Source organism: Tyto alba, unplaced genomic scaffold, assembly GCF_018691265.1.
Source record: "Tyto alba isolate M040663 unplaced genomic scaffold, T.alba_DEE_v4.0 Super-Scaffold_45, whole genome shotgun sequence".
Taxonomy (NCBI): Eukaryota; Metazoa; Chordata; class Aves; order Strigiformes; family Tytonidae; genus Tyto; species Tyto alba.
The window spans coordinates 5,795,027-5,813,649 of NW_024881321.1; the positions used below are offsets into that span (position 1 = coordinate 5,795,027).

The window sequence follows — 18,623 nt, forward strand, 5'->3', positions numbered from 1 at the left end:
AAAAGGTAGCCTGCACTCCCTCCAAAATTCTAAACAAAAGTGTGACAATAAGCTCTCATTTTGCTAGTAAAGGTCCTAACATGAAGCTTCGCTCTGACATTAGACAGACTTTCCACACTAAGGAGAGTGAATAATCCAGTTCTGTGTCCTGTAGCTTGATCTGTTGAGCTACAACAGGTTGCACCAAGAGGGATGGCAACTTACCTCATAGTGTTCTCTGGACTGAACAGACTTCAGAGAGCTTATCCAGTCCTCCATTTCTTTTCTGTTCTCAGCACACAGTATTAGCCTCCTAAATGGAGTGATTATCTGAAAAAGATAACACATTCTGATTAATCCAGAACACAAGATATTAAACGCTTAAAAATATTTTCTTTAATACACTACCAACAACAAAGGAGTTTGCTTCTCCTGCTTCAGTTCCCAAGATTCAAATCAGGCTTCGGTATAGGTCTTTACAATCTATATTGATAATTCCTCCTTCTCAGCTCCTTGTCTATGCACTCAGATTTAAATACTCAAGTGACAGGCACTGAAGCTGCTAAAACAACCTTTCTGGAAATCACTAACTGAGTGAGATTGAAATCCTATTTCATAACAGCATTATAGCAACTGCAAGGTCCATTCCAACTGCTAGAGATAAAAACATACCAAAATCAAAAGCCTGAAAGTCTTAAACAACAACAAAAGCTTTCATCATATTTCTCTATCTTGTATATTAAGTTTACACAAATTTAAATATATATAAATATAAAAGAGAACTTTCTATATAAAACTTAGCATAAGAACACATACACGTTTTTTACAAAAAAACACAGAGAACATAAGTAAACAACTGAAATCATAGCCTGCTAGGATGGCTGAGTGAATTCCTGGAACAAGTTGATGCTGGGGAGTTTTCAGTGGTCTGGAGTTAGATTCTAGAAATCTGAAAACGCTGCATCCAGGAGGTTCAGAATATAAGTTGTTTTCCCTTCTCCCTCACCAGTAGAAAAATAATTAAAATAACAGGAAGGCACCAGAAACTATCAGCTAACTCCCACTGAAATTATTTTGAGCACTGCACTAAAATAGACGAAGAAGTTACTTACATAGCAAAGAATTTAAAACTAAATACGTACATGAAATTAAAGGAAAGTTATTTGTTTTGTTGTAGAAAGTCTGAAAAATAAAATTAAATCCTTTATCAGTCTTATGCATAAATCTACTGCTTAGTATGTATGACCCATACCTGCAAATTACTTAAGTAAAACAAAGAAAGGACCACCAACAAATGATAGCTCAGATTTTAAATGCTACAGGCTAGACATTGTAATATTTGCACAATATTAGTAAACACTTCTCTACAGCTGCATTCACTTACCCAATCTCTGCTGTAAATAGTCTCTAGCCTTGATTTGTCCTATCCACTTCTTCATTTAAACTGCGCTGCACTTTAACGTATCTCAGAGGCAACGTAACTGAAGTGCAGCAAGCTGCAAGTCACATGGAAGGGAGGCAAAACCCTGTGGGCTTGATTTTTTTTTTTTGATGTACTCACTTCACATGGAATGGAATAGTTTTGCTGTTTTTTATTTCCTTCAATCTTGCTTAAGCTTTTTAATAGAGTTTATTAGTAGCTCTCCACAGCTCTTCCTAAAGAACAGTTAATGCAAAGAGCAATGCTTCTCTCATTAGTTTGGAGCCAAACAGACGCTTTATTACTTCAAAATGTTTTTCTAGGCCAGGTCATCAAATGAAGCCCAGAAAAGCCATTAAATCATAATATAACCCTGGCTCCAACAACAATCAGCATTCTGCTGGAATTTCCAGGTTTCAGTGGACTCCGAAATCTTATTTGGGCAAATACACCCACCAGATTATTTCCTATTATATAGTATGACATTATAATACGTATTAAGTAAGAACAAGTCCACCCAAAACTCTGCACTTTGTGTCCATCCCTCCTCCCATGCTCATTACTGATGGCAAGCTGTAACTAGATGTTGTGAAACTACATTAAGCATTAACAGCGGCATTTATTTCTGAAGACTTCTAACAATCTTGATCTTTTAAAGTAATATTTATTTATATTCCTCATGTCTTTAACACTACTGATCACAGAAATCCCCTGTGAGTCCTCACACTCTCCCCTCCCAAAATCAAGGACTTAGTTCAGTTGTTCACACTCAGTTATCTAGTGCCCATGGAGATGCCCTTTGGTATCCAAAGCATCTGGCATGGGGCAGGTAGATAAGACAGAGGACCGGAACACGCAGAAGAGCAGCTATAAATAAGCCAGGGGGGGACAATAACAGCCACCTCAAAAGGTACTACACACCCATGCACTGGAAACCAAACCACGTCACCAGACGTTCCTAACTAGTGCATGTAAACATGCCAGAAATTCCTATATCCCAACCTCTTATTAAATTCAGAGCATAATAAACTTAATAAAGTTCAGAGCATTTCAACAATCTAAAAGTTAGATTAAACTCTCATGATCACATGAATGTAGGATCAATTATTATTAGTGCTAAGAAGTGGAAAGTTGGAAGTCATACATATTAGTAAATACTGTACCTATAAAATTATGAATAAACTACATATTCTCTTTGATTCACATATTTTTAACACGCAAACTTCAAGAAAGTATATGATAGCATGAAAAAAGACAAAATGCATTATATGCCAAAAATATCAACAATGCTTGGAATTTTTCATGAAAAAAAAAAAAAAAGAGAAACTAAGCAGTCCATTTAGATTCTCTTCTATTTCAGTCTACAAAATCATTGAGATGATGTGCTTCTGTTATTTATTTATTAGATATTTCATGTAACATAAGAACTCAGGGAACCAAGGAAATTATTAGCAAACAACAAGAAGTGTTTTTTTCCTGAATGTAACGCATTATTTAGACTTGAAAAATATTCCTGAAGAATGTTGAGGAGACTAGAAGTATAAATGCCTAAAAAAGGTATTTGACAAATTCATCATGAATAGATGCATCATATACTGTAACACGATATATGAAACTTTCAACTTAGCAAGTTCCCAAAATCCAACAGTGAGCGAATGTTGGAAGTTACGCAGGAGGAAGAATCACTGTACGTGCTCTGCTGCTTACACTTCTTTCCTGAGTACCTGCTACTACTATTATACTACTTTGATTCAGTACGGTTTCATGAGCTTTACACTAATTCAGTGTAACTCTTCTTTGTCTTAAACTGGGAATGACTTCCTACACCTTATTTGCATTTACACAGAAGGCATGCGTTCCAATGGATGCTTAAATAAAGTTATGATTAACTGAAGTGAGATGTTTAGAGTATATTCATTAAAGACACTTGAACCTCTATGCAGACATAATCAAAATTAAAATGGATTTAATGGTCCTTAAAGCTATTTTTCAGCCTTGTAAATTTGGATTTTAGCAGTAATCTTATCTCATTGCATGTAGTCATATTCAAAGTCCTGTATTTTCTCTTCTACGAAGCAAAGTCAGTATCTTTTCTTCTGTTATATATTACCTTTTTAAAAAATTAATCCTCACTGCCCCAAATGTTATTATTTATATGTTACTTGAATATGCTAAACTCTCAACAGAGAAGAAGAAATTGTATAATACAATGACAAAGGAAGTGTCACAGGAACCACTGGAAGACCACTGATGTAACATAAGAATAAGAAAACTCTTAAACCTTGGAGGAACTCAGGTGCTAATGGTTCACATGCTGAAAAGGCAGGAGAGAAATCAAGAAGGATGAAGACAGACAAAAGGGCTCAAAAATAAATAAATCAAGTAGATTTAATTTAGAAGATTAAGTTACTTTGAAAATTTTCATCGCTGTCAAGTAGCCAAGAAGAAGTCATTGCTGATTTTGGAAGAGAGAGTTACTAAAGCCAGATACTGCAAAGTATTGGAAAGCAATGAAATTGACGTAGTGGGAATAAAAAATGCTTTTAATGCAGTAGGCATAGGGAAAGTGTGAGCATATACAGTCTTAAAAGTTGACAGCAAACAACAGAAGTCCTAAAACATCATAGGGAATAAAGAATGCTTTGGATAGGAAGAAAAGTGGTGCATTACTGTGGTACTGTTCCTGTTCTGTACAGAAATATATGGGGGGTTTTGAGTGGAGAATGAAGGAGAGAACAAGGGGATGTTGGTCACTCTGCCACCACATAGGACTTGCCATAAATTGGGATCTTCACACATGCTGACACTAGGATGACTTGGCTCCTAAAAATATACACATACTCATATATGTACATACACATCTAGAAACTACTTTGATGGAAACTACACAGTCAAGTTCTGGGCCACTACTGCAACTTTTCTTTCAGAAAGCACCTATTAGGAACAACCTTAACACCTCGAAAGAAAATAAAATTGCCATTAAATTCAGTGTAAATTTGAAAGCACCTTCAAAGGGGCTAACTTTACTAATAACATACTATATGCCTTCAACCCAATGGGCTTAATCTTATGATCTGTAAAATAAAATCACAGAGAGTTCAATTAAAGCCTATTGCCTAATCTTTAACATATTTTATTGTATCAGCAGTATATAAGAAAATACAGTTCCCAAAGCTCGGTAGCTACATTTCTGGTTTCCTTTACCAATTCAAAGAAAAATGCAGACACTACATTTGCTAATCAAGAAAATAATAGTCTACGGTTTAGCAGCAACACAGCAGCTATTGTAAAGCACCCCACTTCCTGCAACATGATATTTGCATTAAGGCACCTTCTGCTGCTCTAAACTATTACCAGGCATTACACTAATTGCACTTTGTATGGACGATCTTGAATTGACTAATGTAGAAACAGCATTTAGAATTTGAAACGGGCAGGGAAATGGTTTTCTTGTTCTTTGAAGAGATAGTTTTAAAATATCTTTCTGGAACTAATGAAGAGAGGGTGATACAGAGAGCAAGCACCCCCACGTCTCCTTTTAGGGACTGCACCTGATGCCTGAGGCATGAACGTAAAAGATTTATTGCTTTGTAACTTCTCTGTTCTTCTAGATGTTGGGAAGTGAGTTCTGGCAAATACCTGGACAACATGTTATGCCTCCCTTGCTTTCTGTCTGCCCCTCCATTTCCCTGTCCTCATGCAGGTAGGTCCATATGAACGCGACAGAGGAATGCACCTCCATCACAGTGGTGGGAGTAGACTGCTGGGGTCACGGATGCTCCCGCACCTCTCAGAACTTGTCTGCAAAAATCAGAGTGCTAATAGTTGGGCAGCTTTCTACAGTACTTGAATTTCTTAGATTCAGGATACTGAAATAAATTATAACAGTATTGTCACTGTCAAAGGTGTAGGTGGTGCTTTATGGTGAATTGTCATTATTATTTTTCAGGATGAGCTGAGCCAGGCAAAAGTATAAATTACAACGGGAGTGGAGGATTTAAAAGCAAGGCGAGTAATAAATGGCTATTATATTTGCCTGTGTACAATACAGAATTTATAATCAGAACACTTAGCTCTGTCTACTCCACTAAAATGTTGCTCCCCTCTTTTTGCTGGCCTTCTGTTTCACTGTTGCCAAGATCACAAGTAATGAAGTAATGTGTGGTTTTGGCCCCCATGATAAAAAATCTTGAGAAGAAAAGGGCTAGTCCCACACAGCATCTCCTACACCAATACACCAGGACAAGTGAACTTGACTAAAACACAGGACAAAAGTAGTTACATCACAGAAACGGGTGTAAGGCCTACTCTGACTTCACTCTGCAGTTGAATCCAGACTAATTTAGGTGGCCTTGCCTTATATCACATCCAGCAAAAATGAAGGAGCATTTCCCAGAATACATCCAGACACAGGAAAGACAAGAAAGTGATCGGGAGTAGTCAGCATGGATTCACCAAGGGGAAATCATACTTGACCAACCTGATAACCTATGATGAAACGACTGGCTTAGTGGATGAAGAGACAAAGGTGGATAAAGTAAGCATTTCAGCACTATCCCTTAAGACCCACACAGAGAAGCTGATGAAGTATGGGCTGAGTAAGCAGGTAGTGAGGTAGACTGAAAACTGGCTGAGGTTCGTGATCAGAGGCACAAAGTCTAGCTGGGGGCCATTAACTATCAGTGTACCTCAAAGGTCAATACTGGGTCCATTCCTGTTTAACATCTTCATTAATGACCTCGATGATGGGGCACAGAGTACCCTTAGCAAGGTTGCTGATGACACAAAACTGGGAGGAGTGGCTGATACACCAGAGGGCTGTGCTACAATCCAGAGGAACCTCAACAGGCTGGAGAAACTAGCTGACAGGAGCCTCATGAATTTCAACGAGGGAAAATGCAAAGTCTTGCACCTGGGGAGGAACCATCCCAGGTATCAGTGTATGCTGCGGCCACCCAACTGGAAAACAGCTTGGCAGAGAAGGACCTGGGGGTCCTGTTGGACAACAAATTGAACATAAGCCAGCTAATTTTCTGCCTCCTGGGCTGCATTAGAAGCGTTTTCAGAGAGAGGTGATCCTGCTCCTCTACTCCGCACTGGTGAGGCCACACCTGGAGCACTGTGTCCAGCTCTGGGCTTTTCAGTACAAGAGAGGTATGGACATACCAGGGAAGGTCCCCAAGGACGACAAAGGGACTGGAGCAACTGATATATGAGGAGAGGCTGAGAGAGCTGGGACTGTTTAGCCTGGGGAAGAGAAGGGTCAGGGGATCTTATTTATATAATATGTAAATACGTGAAGGGAGGATGCAGAGAGGACAGAGCCAGGGTCTTTCTTTCCAGTGGTACCCAGCAACAAGTTAAGAGGCAATAGGCACAAACCAAAACACTGAAGGTTCTGTGTGAACATCAGGAAACACATTTTTACTCTGAGGATGACTGAGCACTGGCACAGATTGCTCAAGGCAGTTGTGGAGTCTCCATCCTTGGAGATACGGAAGAACTGTCTGGACATGGTCCTGGGCAGCCTGCTCTAGGTGGCCCTGCTTCAGCAGGAGGGTTGGACCAGATGACCTTTAGAGGTCCCTTCCAACCCCCAAATTGCTATGTGATTCTATGAAAGCAGAATCCAGGCAAATCAAGTAATCCAGCTATGACACATCCAGCTTTGAACTGTAAATGAGATGCAAAAAGTATCCAGCAAAGGTCACTCTGTCAGAAATCTACAGTTCCCCAAATCTGACCTCACGTATCCAATGTCAACCAACTGCTAACAGAAAAATATTACTCCTCCAGAAGTATAACTTTGTAATGAGACAGTTACAAGAAACAGGGTAGAAAAGTTTCATGAAGTCAGACTGAAGAATTAGAAATTTATCTTGAATCAGTATTTAAATATAGCAAAACCAATAAACCATTCTTGCAGGTATAAACTGGATATTGCTATATATCGTTCAAGGCCTGCAGGTTTTTTTAAAGTCCTTACATGAAGATTTGTTAAGCACATTACTTTGCACTCCTGTGCCCCTAGCTTCAGCTTCACCAGCTCATTACCATCTCTATCAGATGGGATGGCTTCTGTGCTTAAATGGAAATATTTAGTTACATATTTAATGGCATTAGGTGCAAAGTTATACAAAATAAAACAGCAAGTGACTATTTTTTCATCTGTAATAACAGATGCCTGTTTGAACAAGATTTCGCTGCTTGAAGCCAGGGATTCTTGTTCACTAAAAGCAGGAAATTTATTCAAAGTTTACACCAATGGCTTTGTTCATAAAATTATTTGGTATACAGGAACTGCAATAAAGGATACTTTTTAAGGTTTCTCCAGGTATTTTAATCACTTTTAAAGCAAGAAGAGAAACATCAGAAAACAGGTGAGTGTAAAACTGTAGGAAGAACAAAATCTGGCAATGCTATGTGCTTGTTCTCCAAACACCCCAAATGCTTCACCAGCGCCATACCATGAGTTCAGAGAAGGAAATAAAATATATTTTCAATGTATTTACTTCTATGCAAATGTTATTGTGTTTCACAAATTGAAGAAACTATTAGAAAACTAAAGGAAGAAAAAGAGACATTTTCTGTAAGCTATTTTCAAAAAATTTCTGCTTAAGCTTTAAATCTGTGGAGAATAAGCTCCATGTAAATGTAACTAGAACCAAAATGGACAATATAGCCCAGAAGGGTCACATTTTTAAGCATCCTCCTTGTTTTCCTCTTCTGAAAAGTGTTCAGCTTTCTTGTAATAGCTCAATCCCAAGCGATTTATCTATGGATTTTAGCCTCACAGCTGAAATGCTTTATTGCTTTTCCATAATGAAACTTAAAGCTTCAGTGTCTCCAGACACTCTAGGGAAAGGGAGACAGCGCATCAAGTCAGATATAAGGAGCTTGGAAGTCACACCCAAAGCTACCCAAAGAGCTCTCAGCTTCATTATGGTTTTTTGTCACTGTCAGAGGGCGGGGGGAAATGAGCAAATGCTAAATGGAGGAAAAAAACCTAAGTGAATCACAAGAGCACACTAATTGCTTTTGTCTAATTTTTTTTTTTTCCTGAGCATATTAATTTGCTATTTCAGTTTTTGTTTTGTGTCTAAGCTGTCTGAATATAGGAAAAAAAAAAAAAAAACAACACCAAACTGAGCAGAAAATTGAACAAAATGGAATACAAAGCACTTCCCCTCTCTTTCTGTGGTTTGGGTATTGCTCCAGCTGGGAGCCTCAAAAAGCCTTCGTCATTTAGAGGCTAATCAGCATCTGTATGAAACAGCAGATAGTTCACAACTAGGGAAAAACTAAATCCATCCCAAGAGTTAGCTACTCATGCAAAGCTGAGTCACACTGGTGAGGCCAGCAGAAGAAGCTGAGATGTTTCCAGCCATATTCTACGTTCCGGAGATAACAAGTGGCCCCAAGATCTTCACAGATGTCACTCCAGAACCTCTGTCAGCCCTGCGCTACACTGCACACAGGGCATGGGCAATGTCTGGATATGCCATTCCCCCATCAACATGCCACACATGGACCCTTCTGATAATGCCAAGGGCAAAATTTAAAATGCGATGTTTCTGAGAGTGGTATTCAGCTCACAGAGGAAGGTACTTTAACTAAAGACATCTGCAAATATGTCTGAACTCCCACCACCATCAGTATAGAGTGTTAGCAATGTTAACACTCAATTGGAATGCAAAGGAAATTTCAAAGTGTACCCAAACCCAGGAAATTATTGCACATTTAAAGGATAAGGATGATGTAAAGTATGCTGAGAGGAATCCTAAGGACAGCACCACACTCAGTACATAGCACTTCACTGATACTTGTTTTCCGTCACACAAATAACTTCACAATACTAACATAAGCTCGTTATCCATACCTGGATGATGATGATGATTAAAATCAGTATGCAATTGAGTTAAGATACACCTGGAGCAGAGGTTCATGCAGACCGAAGAGTGTTCACACAAGAATGTTCAGTTAAGTAAATTTAATGTGTAAACTATCTGAAACTTCCTTTATGTAAATTCATTGAGAAACAGAAACATGCTTCCAAGCACAAATCCATTCCTTTCATGTCCCTGTGGTTTGTTAAAGGGAGAGGTCAAGCAAGAGTGTCTCCCTTCAAGGGAACATCGGCTGAGACTATATGTAGAAATTTACTCAATATACATTTTTCACAGAGAAAAAATAACGCAGAAAGATGTGCTCCAGAGTATTCCTACAGAGCAAAGCAGAAAGTGTAATCGTCCAGGCTAAGAACAAGGCAGTGAAAAAAGTTTGCTTAGCAATAGCTGAAACCAGGGGAAACAACTCTAAGCCTGGAGCAAGCCAAAGCCTTGAAGGTGGTTGCTGACCCCATGATCCCAGGAGTCTCCCAACTGAGGAATAGCAAGATGATTTCACCAAACTACAGAAATAAGAAAGACAGTGAAAGAGAAGCAGCAGAAAGCCCAGAAAAGGTCAGTGCAACCTTTAGGTGAGTAGACCTTGGGGAAGAACAGGCTGAGGTAGAATCGTTTCTGAAAAAGGCTTGAGGCTATGAGTAAAGAAACCATCCCTTGATGTCCACTGAGACCAAACTGCAGTAAATTGGATTTTGTAAACAAGCAGGACAGCATCAGAGCAATACCTCCACTGGCATCCATAAGCTTTTCTGCACTTAAATGAAGCTCGTGACCCCAGACTTTGGGCAAATCAGGAGTCAGTAATAAAACTGAATTGATGTTATATTATTTAAGTAGGGAAAAAATAGTATTAGGATAATTATTCCCAGCTTTGGGAGTATCTCTCTTTGTCTCTGATATTCAAAAAGACAGAAGACTGGCATGCCCAAACCCAAAGATTAAAGATTTTAAACTCCTTTGGGAAAAGGCTCTTCTCATTTCCTTTTGATGTGGCTTGGGGAAGGTTAAGCAGTTCTCACATTCCCTCAAGTTCTCATAGTCCCCAAGAAAAGTCTCAATAACAACTCTGAAAAAATCTGGGTGGCAAGAAAGGAAACAAAGTATGTCCAAGTCTAAGAAATTAACACTCCCTCCCCAGCATACTGGAAGAGTCTGGCAGTGCCTTCTGTTTTCCAAGCCCATCGTGAATATTAGAAGTTAATTTTCTAAAATCAATTAGAAGCAGCTAATCTCAATGATGAGCAGAAAGCTTACTGATGTCAGAAGCACCAGGGCTGAAATAAACGGCTACAAATCAATACGTCTTCAGGCCTGGTTGTAATATTCAACTTGAACTTCTGACAAATCACAAGAATTGAGTTTCCAGTACAACTGGGCAGCCTCCCATTAAAAACAGCGGCTGTACAGGAGGATTCAAAGATGAAAAGAATTGGTTTATACTTTAAACTGGTTCCACATAAATTATATGCCAGTAAACTTTACATCCCCAGCCAAAACGTAGGATATGCTACATTCAGAAATATGGATAGGAAATAGGGTAATCAGAGTTCTGGAAGAAAAGAATACAGACTGGAAGAAAATAATATAAATTTTAACCACCGTTGAAGCAAAGTTGCTCCAATGGAGTATTTGGCCTCACTAACCTATAAAAAATACCAAACCATCTCAAAATAGCAGGTCAAAGGAAAACCAGCAAATATAAATGTTTAGTTTTTCAAAAGCTATCCAAATTGCTTTGCAGACAAACTGGATAAAGATTTTTTTGTTTAAAAACATATTAAGCAGAACCCTCTGCTTTCAGCTCAAACTGAACTGATAAGTCTGACCTAAAAAGTGGAAATCAGAGAAAAAAGACCTTCAACCTTTTGTAACAAGCTTACATTCAGGGACTAACTGTAATGAAATGCCATTCATGTTTTGGTTTTTTCTTTATCTAACATGAAAAAAATACTTAAAAAAAGAAAATTAATCCCTTTAATTTGAACTAAATGAAGTACTTCTGTTCAAAAAAGTTAAAACATCAGGTTGACCCATGATTATTTTTAGTTCAGTCATTGAAATGAAAAGACCAATTATTTTTATGTCCCAATCATGCAATCAGATTAAAAGCTAGGGGACATAAAAAAAGTAAGAAGGAATAATAGGAATTTTTAATATGGGAAAAGATCAATAAGTCATAAGCACTTTATTATTCTCTTTCAAAATTTTGTGGTGCAATTCTTAAACTGGAAGAGAAGCGTAATGTAGTGATACAGGAACATTCACAGGCAGTACAAAATTTTGATGACTTAGTTCCCCACCTTGATCACCAAGGCACTTCAGAGTAAGCCAAGAGAGGTATTAAAGAGTAGTACTTGATGAAGTTCCGTGTTAGTAAAAGCAAAGAAATATGCACCAGAGAAAAAACACAGAAGCATAGAAAAAGTATTTATGAACCACAGGCAGCTCCAAATTAGCAGGAAAAGGATCTTAGAGTCATTACAGAAGATAAAAATATGCATGTGTTGCTGCTGCAGAAAACAGACAAAATGTGGGATCCATAAGGAATATAAATGAGTGTTAATTTAGAAAATAGTCCCAAATATCCATGACTAGTGCTCCCTGAGTGCCAAACTGGTCACTTCAGTTAAAAGATGACACTGCAGAATAATAGAAGAACAGTGAGAATGAGTAAGAGTATAAAAAATGTTTACAAAGATTATTTACCTTGAAAAATAGTCAAATCAAAAGGAGGCAATAAAAAATACAAAATAAAGAACAGAGCTTTATAGGTTTCTGCTGCTTTTGCCTCATAACACTAGGTGGGAATACTTAATTAAAGCTCAGCACATTAAGAGTTCTCCAAGGAAGTACTTTTCCACAGAATAAATAATTAGACTCTCTGGTCTATATGGTCTATAGCATCCCTATAATCAAGGATTCAGCAAAAATTTATGATATTAGACATTTTTGCAAGCATACACAGAATCCTAATAATCAGTGTTACTGGTTGGAATATAAAGTCTCATTTCTGGCCAATTTCTAATTACTAAGAATTGCAGTAGGCTTTCCAGGACAGCAGATCTGCTTACTGCAGCTTCCTCCCTCTCAAGATGACCACTTTCAGAAGATGCATATTCAACAAAAAGATTGATTCAGAAAGCTGAAAGCAGAGCTCTACTTTTTAGATGCCCTGGATGACAAAGCTCCTATTGTAGCTAAGGGAGAGCTACTTAATAATCAGTGGAATCTACACTGAATTGAGCAATTACAGAAATCTACTTTAAAGAGCTATTAATCTTTTCCTAGATACCGAAATTTAGGGGTCTATAAATCCATCACTGAGTCCCACCCTGAAGTTAGGGCAAGCTGAATCCCCATCCTGAGTACCATCTAGTATGTTAATTCTCATATTCCTGGAGGGCACCTTACAGAACGAGAGTGAAATTACTTCCTCTGTTACTCTCAGACTCAATTAGATAACAGAATTAATCTAGAAAGGATTTTCACTTTTCTGAATATACATATAGTAAGAAATTGAGCGTCCATGGCTTTGTGTAATTCTTTGATGCACTAGAAGTTGGCCTAACCCGAATCAAATGTCTAAATCCAGCTATAAAGAGTAATGCCTCAGAGACAGTTATTTCTAACCTAAAATTATTATTTTCTATCACATCTAACACAAAAACCCATAACGGAATTAAATGTTTCAAACATCAGTTTCAATGAATTAGATACAGGTGCTACCACACGATGCAAAGACTCTAGGATAGACTTATAATAACCCAGGGCATTTTACACATCCATGTGGCTCAACAGCCGAAAGGCAGCATGGTTAACATCTACAGATTTTTTTCCTCATCAATGTGCATCAGTTCTTCACCATCAAAAGCAAGGCAGAGGTAGAAACCTAAGTCAAAAGATAACCTAAGTCAAAATCTCCTTTTAAATCACAATTCATAATAACCTTTGTTGCCATGAGGAACATCATTAATTGAATATGCCTGTTCAGGAATCATTTTATCATTTAAAAATCCCATTCCTTATACTTATTAGAACAAAAGCACGCCACCAAAGTTCCACATGTCCATGCTTGCATGGAGGAGAGCATTATTCAGCCTCATTCAGTCTCAAGTCTTGTTTTGAGAACAATGAAGAGATTTTTCTAAATGTACCTGAGATATCAACAAGCCATCTTCCATCCCTGCAAACCAAAACGCATAAGGATTTTCAGCTCTCAGCAGAATTTGTCACTGCATCATCTGCTTGCATGCAATAAGGATAGGAGACTGATTCATCCCCAAAATTTCCCCAAAGAGGTAACATGCTGTGCAACTACACTCCTCTGGTTGTGCTGAGACAACATAAACCACCCTCCGAGGCAGAAGCAAAGTGCTGTGGAAAAAACATTCAGCAGAGTACCTGACACCATGATGAGAACGCGGCGCTCGCCTACGCCACTGAACTGCCCGCGTGGGGTGAGGAAAAGCCCCTGTGGGCTCCTGCTGTGGCTGATGGAGAGGGTGATGCACATCTCTGATGGGCTGAATTGGCTTCTTGAACCTCTCCTCTCTCTTCCCACAGACTTAGGAGACTGGTACCTAACAAGCAAGTATGAAGAACCTGGCCTTGAGGGTCTCATGTAAAGACTCTGAAGTCAAGGGTCACGTTTTCCTCTAATAGCCTCTAGATGAGGATGCTCAGATCTACAAAACACCTATAATCTATTATAAGGCACCCTAGTGCAAGCCAGTGCACTAGGAACTATTTGTCAGAAATGAGTTGGTTGTTCACTGAAAAGTAGTATCATCAGCAATAAAGAAAAGGCTGAAACAGATGAGCTGGTTTAAGTTTAGCAACTTCTCATTTTAATTAGCAAATATTTATTTATCTCAACTTTCCCCTTAATCTCAATTTGTTTGTAGCAAGAAAGGAAAAGTAATTCTGGTGAATAAACACTGATATTTAGTTACATAAAATATTCTGCAAGCATGTGCATTACAAATAAACTCAGCCTTAAATTTGCGTGTCATGACTAATTTTAGGACTTGAGTTTTATCCAAAAAAGAGAGCATGGAAAATCTTTACACGCACACTTCTGTCTCCAAACAGACAAACCAGAAAGGGCAACAGAAGGCAAACTACTAGCTTCTGCAAGTTGGTAGTGGGAGACTGAGGGACAGGGAGAGGGATTTAAGCAAAATGACAAAAGGATTTGTAAAAAAAAAACAAAAACCAAAAAAAAAATCATGTAGATTTTTAAATTTGTGTTTTTCTGGAAAAATGGTTATTTGGTGTATATCCCACCTATGCAAGTTTGCGTTAAAAATATTCACTATTGGGACAAAGAAACAACGAGTACATTAACTAGAGAGACCTAGAGTTAAGGATTTAATTTTTGCTCTTTTAACAAAGAGAATGCTAACAGAGCACTTAGAATATAAAGAAAAAAAGAAAGTAATTTTAAGAAAGGCTGTATTATCTTTTTTAAGATGGAATTTAAAAAAAAAGGCAAAAAGAAACATTTCTTTTTATTTATAAGGAGTATTGCTGAGAAGCTAACTACCCACCCTACTCCAAACCAGTGCAGGCAAGGCCAGGGATGTCTCATTTCACGGAGCTGTGTTGCTGGGAGACTGGGTTAGGCAAGCACAAAGAAAGAAGCCAAAAGATTAAGTGAGATGACAACTGTTACCATACCGCACAGTCAAATCAGATGACACTTCAATCCAGGAGAGCTACAAATCCAAATAATTTTTCAAAATTAATTTCAAGACTCCTTAGAGAAAACACTGTTTGCCCTAAATTACCCAGGACATGAAAATAAATAGTGTCTCAAAAGCTGTTAAAGCTGTAGGCCCTGTGATTTCTTTTCACTACTGTCTTCCCCAGAAGTCTTGATACTAGATACAAAAGACATTTTTGGTGAAGAATTAGATACTGAGAAGGCCTAGAGAATGATAAAGGATACCATACTGCCAAACGTTGTAAGGGGAAAAAAAAAAAAAAAAAAAAAGAAAAGAAAGAAAGAAACAAATCCAAAAGCATGCTACTTTTATTCCCCTCAGCCTTCTCTTCTTCAGGCTGAACGAGCCAAGCGACTTCAGCTGCTCCTCCTAAGTTTTTCCCTCAAGATCTTTCACTATCTTGGTCACACTCCTCTGGACATGTTGATGTCCTTCTTATACTGGGGTGCCCAAAACTGCACACAGAACGCGAGGTGGGGCTGCACCAGTGCACTGTAGGACTGGCAATGCTGTGCCTGATGCACCCCAGGAAACGGTTGGCCCTTCTGGTTGCCAGGGCACACTGTTCACTCATATTCATCTTGCCATCAACCCAAACCCCTCCGATCTCTTTCCGTGCGGCTGCACTCCAGCCTCTCATCCCCCCCCCCCCCAATTTGTACAAATAACCAGGATTACCCTGTCCCAGGTGGAGAATACAGCACTTACTCCAGTTAAATTTCATACAGTTGGTGATTACCCAGCTCTCTGGTCTATCTAGATTGCTAGGTTGAAAGTCCTATTTCATGATTCAGTGAACATATTATAGCCAGAGTTTTCTTAATTTTCTTTTTCCTGTAGTGGAGACTACAGCGAAGGAAGTTTCAGTCTTTAGGGGATACTGAACCTTATATCCCATCTTGAACAATAAGTGACAGTCATGACTGCTGGAATCCTCAACTCATTATCTTTGTACACCACATTATTCCTCAGCTATCCTAATGCCTGCATGACAGCTTTACTTCTGGCCAGGAGCAAGGGAAAAGCAGAGCTTCTAAGCAACAGAAAGAACCTTTCCAAAAGGCAAGCTGGTACCTCACACAGCCACCCCCTCACCTGAGACCTTCCATCAAAGTAGTATTTTTAACATGATTCTTAGTCAGTAAAGAAACTTAGATTGACATAAGGCGCTGGACTGTTCAGGCCAATGCAAACATGACTTTGAAGTACCCTGACTACTTCAGTAGCTGCCTGGGAGGTACCACATCAAGGAAGACCTGAGGCTTGCATAGGACTGCCTTGGAGATCAACAACCAACACTGGTAACATGGACCACCTGTGAAATTCAAATCCTCAGGAAAATGGAAAATCAACATGTTAATAGAAAATAATGGGAACTGCAGGTTAAGAAAAATGATGCCATTGCAGTCAGTGGGAAAACTCAAGACCTTCGGAAGGACAACTTTATCCACAATATTCCTCATAGCTAGTTCTTGTTCAAAAAATGTACTTTTCCAGAAGTTAAGAATCAGCAGAGGAACTGTGTAAGACGTTACCACTTAGTTCCAACAAAGCAGTTGAAAAATAAATGGCAAGACCTGTGTGTAAAACACACTTGTGAACTTACAGAAACAGGGATTTATGAACACTCTTTGCTTCTCATACTAGTATCAGAATCAAGGTACAACCGTGGAGACAGCTTTTCCACATGACTTGGAAACATACAGGGATATGATCAACGACAAAAAATAATAAAATACACTTCAATATAACAGAAAACCAAAAATATTGTTTCAATTTCTTATAGTAACAACACGATTACATTCTAATCAATTCAGCATGTCACCTCAGAGACAAACTACAGCATAAAACCAAGCTGTATTAATAAGTAGTAACAAAGTACTACTACTGAATCTTGCTAAATTTTTAATGCCTTCTATCATCATCCCTTGAAGAAACTGTTATCTAACCTTCTAATTTCTGCTAAAAAAAAAAACCCACAGAAACAAAATTATCAATAGCTGATGTGATATTATTCTGATACATTATACCATTTCCAAATAAAATAAATTTTATTTCCAAATAGAAGAAAATAAGAAACAATTCAGAGGACTCTTGATTTTCTTAGTAACAGTCTATCCATAGCTTTCAAGACCAGTATTATAATGGTTCCATACCGTGAAGCTGTTGTTGACATTTTTTGTGCTCGATTCAGCTACACTGGCATCTGACAGGTCAACTTCATCAAATATTAGAGACTGTGAATGGGAAAGAACATAACATTAAGTATAGTCCGAGACCACTTTCAGGTATGCTTACAGTCTGTGCTTTCATTTCCTTGTGTCCATTCTGACTGGGAAATAAAAATAGAAAAAAAAGAGGTGAAAAAAACATAAAAGACTGATGATGTGATAAAACTTCCTATTTGACCCCTAAACACAGTCCTATTTGCTAAGTGGTACATAACAGCATAAAGTGGCTTGAAAAATAGATATTGCTTTAAAATCTCTTCTAAATATTTTTTTTTTTTTTTTTTTTTTTAAATAGATGCAGCTTTGCGGTGTCTCCTGTGTAGCATAAATGTGGTGTCAGAGAAAAGAGATTCACACTTAGTAAAATACAAATTAATTAATAAGTTTTAGGATGGAACTTAAATTCATGAAGGGGAATCTATGATACAATATCCATACGAAAAAACAGAGCTCGAAGTTCTGAAGAGATCCCTTTCACTCCATTGTCTGATGTTCTAGCAAGAGAAATATCTATCTTCTTTAAACACCCCAGCTTCAGGCAAAGGATTAATTAGGTTCTGTTAAACTAATGGGTTTTGAAGCACAGAAGGGAAGACCAACAAAAATGCCTCCTCCTGTTTTTAGCCATAACATTTTATTCCTCTTCCATGCCATTGGAAGAAAAATCGATGTTGAGGGAATTTCACCATGTCTGGATTCAACGTTACAGAGTATTTGTACAATTGCCTACCCATTACACCTCCCTATTTCATCTTTATGGCACAGATGACATTGCCGTTCTCAGAGCTCTTATCTGCCATGTTTAATAAATCTTTCTATAAGCTGCTGGTGGTATCACCATGTGCAGAGAAGTGTGACAACAGAGGTACTTCAGCGCTGGCCTCCCTGTAGAGATGATGTTTTCCTTGATTCACCACAGCCACCCAACTGTGCATCAGGCAATTATACTCATATAGTTCTAGAAAGACAAGTCTCCATGCCTTAGTAATAGTTTTACTGAGAAGACCAGGGTGTAGAAGATGATAGAGACCTGAAGCACCTCACCTGCAGCTCCCGTGAGTCACTGCAACTCTGTAGGATAAAGAAAAGTAAAGCCCACCCCTATGGAACAGCACAAACTGAGCCAGCCCAACAAGCCAAAATGCTCTCAGTCCCGGCCCTGAGGGGGAGGGAGGAAACACCTATCGGGAAGAAGACAATTATTCCCCTCGGCCCACCCTCAATTTTCCCACCAAAAATTTCAGTTGATCGGAAACAGCTTTTTCCCTTATATATCAGTTTTGGCAGAAAAATCTTCCAACCTTGATTTCACATAACCATTTCCACCTCTTTAATGGCAATATGAGCATCAGATGAGAAG

General features: G+C 38.4%; 1 protein-coding gene across 1 annotated transcript in view; it reads right to left on the reverse strand.

The window, feature by feature from the left end:
- DGKH (diacylglycerol kinase eta) overlaps window positions 1–18,623 on the reverse strand; it is a 167,225-nt gene that overhangs the window by 57,695 nt on the left and 90,907 nt on the right. Inside the window, exons 4-5 of the mRNA XM_042806159.1 lie at window positions 17,189–17,269; window positions 205–309 (exon numbers count right to left, since the gene is read on the reverse strand). Of these exons, the coding sequence (XP_042662093.1) occupies window positions 205–309; window positions 17,189–17,269 (186 nt within the window). The remainder of the gene's footprint in view (window positions 1–204; window positions 310–17,188; window positions 17,270–18,623) is intronic.